Source organism: Trichophyton rubrum (genome assembly GCF_000151425.1).
Source record: "Trichophyton rubrum CBS 118892 genomic scaffold supercont2.4, whole genome shotgun sequence".
NCBI classification, from domain to species: Eukaryota; Fungi; Ascomycota; class Eurotiomycetes; order Onygenales; family Arthrodermataceae; genus Trichophyton; species Trichophyton rubrum.
The window spans coordinates 2,114,340-2,119,764 of record NW_003456425.1 but is presented as its reverse complement, the minus strand read 5'-3'; the positions used below and the strand labels follow the sequence as shown (position 1 = coordinate 2,119,764).

At 46.7% G+C, this 5,425-nt stretch overlaps 4 protein-coding genes across 4 annotated transcripts; 1 reads left to right on the top strand and 3 right to left on the bottom strand.

Annotated features, from left to right (window-relative positions):
* Positions 1-74: 74 nt before the first annotated feature.
* TERG_12176 (uncharacterized protein) lies at positions 75-502 on the bottom strand (the record flags this gene model as incomplete). The annotated part of the gene is made up of 2 exons (XM_047751173.1): positions 75-344; positions 434-502. 2 exons carry the CDS (start codon positions 500-502, stop codon positions 75-77), a joined length of 339 nt encoding a protein of 112 aa, XP_047606378.1.
* Positions 503-672: 170 nt separating this feature from the next.
* Positions 673-2,040, bottom strand: TERG_04704 (uncharacterized protein; the record flags this gene model as incomplete). Its single annotated transcript, XM_003235599.1, has 1 exon — positions 673-2,040. The coding sequence occupies one exon, from the start codon at positions 2,038-2,040 to the stop codon at positions 673-675; it is 1,368 nt and encodes a 455-aa protein (XP_003235647.1).
* Positions 2,041-2,406: 366 nt separating this feature from the next.
* Positions 2,407-3,042, bottom strand: TERG_04703 (uncharacterized protein; the record flags this gene model as incomplete). The annotated part of the gene is made up of 1 exon (XM_003235598.1): positions 2,407-3,042. The coding sequence occupies one exon, from the start codon at positions 3,040-3,042 to the stop codon at positions 2,407-2,409; it is 636 nt and encodes a 211-aa protein (XP_003235646.1).
* A 104-nt stretch (positions 3,043-3,146) lies between these two features.
* On the top strand, positions 3,147-5,303 carry TERG_04702 (methionine-tRNA ligase; the record flags this gene model as incomplete). The annotated part of the gene is made up of 2 exons (XM_003235597.2): positions 3,147-3,415; positions 3,488-5,303. 2 exons carry the CDS (start codon positions 3,147-3,149, stop codon positions 5,301-5,303), a joined length of 2,085 nt encoding a protein of 694 aa, XP_003235645.2.
* Positions 5,304-5,425: the final 122 nt, after the last annotated feature.

Genomic DNA, 5,425 nt, shown 5'->3' with positions numbered 1-5,425 from the left:
ACTAAAGCGGCTTAGAGCTTCATGTGGGAGTATAGGCATGTTCACACCAATGTTTGTAGAAAAATGTTGGTAGTTCAATTTCTCCAGATGTTTGCTGTTGATCTTGTCAACTTTAGACTAAGGGACATCTTTGAGGATAACATATGGACTCCTATATTCCCTATAGACTTCATTTCAGCGTCCTCTAGCCCTAAATATCTGTTTTTATTGGTATCTTTGTAAACCTCCGCTAAGAACCTTTCTCTTTCCTCTGTCGTTCCTTCCTCCATATCTCCAACTTCATACAATTCGAGATATAAAGTGTTGGGCTTGTCCTGATCTGTGTGTTGAGGGGAATCTGGGGACTACATTAAAGGAAGATGATTAGCCATATAGCCAACTGAGCTTAGCAACTACCTAGAAACATAACACAATAGAAAGCTAGACCCCATACCGAAGTTGTACGGAAGTAGTTATAGCTAAATAATATAAAGCAAGGACTTCGATCGTTGCTTGCTTGCATTTTCTTTAATATTATTTTAGCTATCAAGCCTTAAGCTTTAGTAATAGGCCCTTTTGATTTATCCCTAGAAGTTACAAGAGTACCACCCTCCCAGCTGAGGACGCCTTCCGGCAGTTATCATAACTAGTTAATCATATTTAGGTAATAGTTAATACTTTAACTAATTAATATTAATCCGTTTTTAATATCCAGGCCTTTACTATGCCATTATCTCCTGTGGTTAAGAGTATCTCCTGTATTGGTGAATCTGCCTTCTGGCCTCCTCTCGTTGCCCAGCATATATGGTTTATTTCATTTACACCGTGCGCTGCCTCTATTGTAGATAGAATACACCATTCTGTCTCCATGCTACAATTGCCTAGATCCTGTTGTTCGTCCATACAGATAATATCTCTTTGAGATTCAGCTGTATTTTCACCCAACCCACCACCAGAGTGGCAATTCAGCTTTCGGCGTTCTTGATATATTACTATCTTTCCATCCGCTCCAGCAGAGGCAAGAAGGCCAGTAATTTTGCTCCAGGCAACGGAGTAGATTGACATATCATGCTCATTCGGCAATATGCTTTCTTGAACCCACGTCTCTTCGATAGAGTTGGGTCGTATTGTGCCGCGTATACTATTATTGTCCAAGGTCTGGGGGGTTGAAATTGCTGGATCTGACAATCTCTTCCAGATACGGACGGTCTTATCGTCTGAACAGGACACAAGCCGTGGTTCACGCCGACCGGTATCTGTCATCGGTCGTAATGATTCCTCACAGCGAGAGATGGATGGCATGCCTGGCGTGTCGTTTGTACCTGTTCCAGAGGGTGCCTGTGTTTCCCAATCAACCGACCACACAGTACCTTCATGGCCATTAAGGCAGGCAACTTGGCTCCAATCATCTATATCTTCTTTCCATAGTCGAACGGTGTTATCGTAGCTACCACTTGCGAGGCGATCCTCGTCTGGATGCCAGGAAACACATTTAACGTCACCCTGATGGTCCTGCAGAACAGCAATAGTTTCAAAGTTACTCTCGCCGTCTTCTAGGTCTTCCCATATCCATATTGATTTGTCGCGAGAACAAGTTGCAAGGAGAGAGCCAGAGGATGACCAGGAGACAGCTTTCACCTCACTGTCATGCCCATCAAGTACAACAGCAAACGTCCAGTCGTCTTTGTCTTCACTCTCATCCCCAGTAGCAGAGAGTATATCCTCTCCGTCATCGTCTGCCTCTGGGTTCTGGGACACACTGGTAGCGGTAGGTTGGAGCCGCTCCAACCGTTTCCATATACCGACAGTTGCGTCAAAACTTGCAGTTGCAAGGACAATTTCTTCACCAGAGCCGGGTTTCCACGCCGAGCAGCGGACGCTACGCTTATGGCCGCCAGTTATTGAGGAGATCAACGTGAAATTTAGGAGAGAGTAGATGCGAATAATTTTATCCGCGCCACAAGTCGCAACAATTGGGAGCTGAGGGTGGGGGCATGAATGCCACAACCTCTCTTGCGGCGCCGGCGTGAGGTCTGCAAGGTGGGAAATTTTGATAGTCATGTTGAAACTGCTTTTTTGAAGATAGGGAAAAACATAGAAAGGTAGAAGAACCGAGAGATGCTTCTCAAAAGAAAGATTGTTGAAGTGGGTAAGTTAGGTAGCTAGTTTTTTTTGGTAGTTGACTACTTAGTTGGTTAGTTTAACTAGTTATTCATAACTACCTGACTAATGTTGGCTAAATATTAGGCATTTAACAGCCGAGGTAGCGAATTACTTGAAATTAGTGGCAATTATTAACCAGCGATCTATAGCCAAAGCTGTGAGCGTTTCACGGGTGCATTTGTGTAAGAAAGCACTGGGCCCCAGCTGGAACAGGAGAGACGTGGCAGACAGTCCTTCCCATTAAAAACCGAGTCTCGGTGTTGATCAAAGTTGAACCACGAGAGCGGAGTTTCGAGTTTGCTGGCTACCAGTGAGATGAACTGGCAATGAGTTGATATCTTCGATGTTGCTGGCTCCCGCAGAGGGCTCGGCAGTATGCTCACTTGGTTCGCCGAGCATCCTCTCGATGATCTTCGCCTTTGCCGCAGCTCTTTTCAATCGATCGTCGAAGTCGGCCACAGCTTCCTCATTGTTCTCCATAGATAATGTGAGGGGGTTCACCAGCGAAAGAAAAGTCGCAATGTGTTTCTCTAGTCGCGGGTTGCTGGGAAGGACTGGCAGATCCTGTGCTGGCATAGAATGTGCCTCCAGCTCGCCCAACTTAGCATCACCACTCAACGCACTGTCCCCGGTCTCACCGCTGCTTGTATGGGGCGGCTGGACGGTGCTGCTTTTCACAATTTCCGGCTGGTTTGGCAACCGCTTCGCCCATATTATCCCTTTCCCGTAGAGCTTCCCTATGGCCTGGAACTTTTCAAAGCCCTTTTCGATGGCGAAGACGCTGCCTTCGTTGAAGCCCGCCTTTGTCCCGTCAAGCGTCCCTAGCCGGTAGCCTTCAGCGTAAAACTCGTCTTCGAGGCCAAGGATATCATCGAGAAAATGGCCATTATCCATATCCATATGTCAGACCTCCCATGTACTTGTTGTCATTCAAAAAAAAAAAGGGCTGCCTCGGAGGCGTTGGTGGGCGAAATAGTTTTATTAGCCAACTAACTAGTTAACTAATGGTGAGTCACAAGCGCCAATCCTTCGACGTCCACAGCTTGAGCCTCATCGATAACGAGTTAAAAAAACATCTCCCACCCCCCACTAAGATTCATCTATCCCACTTCTCTCACAGCAACTCGAACTCGACTATGGAGTCAACAGCAAAGATCCTACCCCAGCAGGGGAAAAGGAACATCCTCATCACAAGTGCCTTGCCCTATGTGAACAACGTCCCGCATCTTGGTAACATTGTTGGCTCCGTTTTGAGCGCCGATGTGTTTTCGAGGTCAGTAATCCGCGTGAGCGTCTTTGGAGGGAATTCCACCAACTGCTACTAATACGAGGAGTTTTTGCCTAGGTATAATAAAGCATGCGGCAGACCAACCCTTTATGTCTGTGGGACGGACGAGTACGGCACCGCGACCGAAACCAAGGCTTTGGAAGAAGGCGTCACCCCTGAAGAGCTCTGCTCAAAGTATAACAAAATACACCAGGAAGTCTATTCGTGGTTCAATATAGGATTCGACATATTTGGCCGCACGCCAACAAAAGCCCACACTGAGATATCTCAAAGCATCTTCAAAAGACTCTATGAACACGGATATCTAGAAGAGAAAACCACGGAACAACCCTTTTGTGAAAAGCATGACTCATTCCTTGCCGACCGTTTTGTTGAGGGTGAATGCCCTCGCTGCCATTATGATGACGCTCGAGGCGACCAATGCGACAAGTGCCAGCACCTGCTTGATCCCTTTGATCTGATAAACCCACGCTGCAAGGTCGATGGCGCTACCCCGATTCGTCGAAAGACGAAGCACATCTTTCTTCTTCTGGACAAGCTCCAGCCTGATATTGAGAGCTGGGCAGCCACTGCATCTGAAAAAGGAGACTGGCCAAAGAATAGCCGTGTTATCACTGGGTCGTGGCTAAAGGAAGGCCTTCAACCTCGCGGTATCACACGAGACTTGAATTGGGGTGTGCCCGTACCACTAGATGGGTTTGAGAGGAAGGTTTTATACGTTTGGTTTGAGGCTTGTATTGGATACCCTTCTATCACTGCAAACTATACTTCTGAATGGGAGAAATGGTGGAGGAGCCCAGAAGAAGTCCAGTTATACCAGTTTCTCGGAAAGGATAACGTACCATTCCATGCCGTTATATTCCCGGGATGTCAGCTAGGCACTAAGGATAAGTGGACGATGCTACACCACCTAAGTACAACTGAATATCTTAATTACGAAGGTGGCAAATTCAGCAAATCTCGTGGGATTGGAGTTTTCGGCAACAATGCAAAGGAAACAGGAGTCTCATCTGATGTGTGGAGATACTACCTACTAAAGAATCGCCCAGAAACCGGAGATACGCAATTTGAATGGAAGTCCTTTATCGACAGTAATAACGGAGAGTTACTTGCGAAACTTGGTAACCTGGTTAACCGAGTTGTTAAGCTGGTTGCTAGTCCAAAGGCATACAGCTCGGTTATCCCGGAATTCACTGTCTCTGAAGCTTTCTACCCAGCTCTTGAGGAAGTAAGCAGCCTTCTTCGCCAATACATCAATGAAATGGAAGGGGTTCACTTGCGTGCTGGCATTGTTACAGCCATGAAGATTGCTGAGGCTGGAAATGGCCTAATCCAGGCTAATAAGCTTGATAATTCACTTATTGCGAATGAACCCGAACGTGCCGCAGCGGTAGTTGGTATTGTGGTGAATTTGATTCATCTATGTTCGAGCGTATTCTGTCCATATCTCCCTGCGACTTCCGCTTCTATCCTTGACCAGTTGAATGCCCCGGCTGGTCTAATACCAAGCCTCAATGACATCAAAGATGGGTGGAAGCCTACAGCTATCAAGCCTGGCCACCGCGTTGGTAAGGCGAAGTACCTTTTCAGCAACATCGATGTCAAAAAGGCCGACGAGTGGAGGGAAATGTTTGGCGGGTCTCAAGCTGAGCGACAGAAAAAGGAGGAAGAGAAGGCAAAGCAGGCAGCAAAGAAGGCTGCAAAGACCAAGAAGAAGCAGCAGAAATCCAAAACTAACGAAGCTACTAGTAGTGAGGGCCCTGTAGAGGCGTCAGCGAGGGATGGTGCGGATGCTGTAGCAGCCTCAATTGGAGATAAGGCCGTGGAGGAGGTTGCTGAGGGTGTTTCTCAGGTGACATTACCTACGTCCTGAGCAGCAGATGGATTAGAAATTTTTTTTAGTTTCTAGGTTATAGCAAGTCAGATCGGGTCTATTATTAGGCTTTCCTTTTAAGGACATGTGTAAGATGCACCTCAAGTCTTGTTCAGAGATCA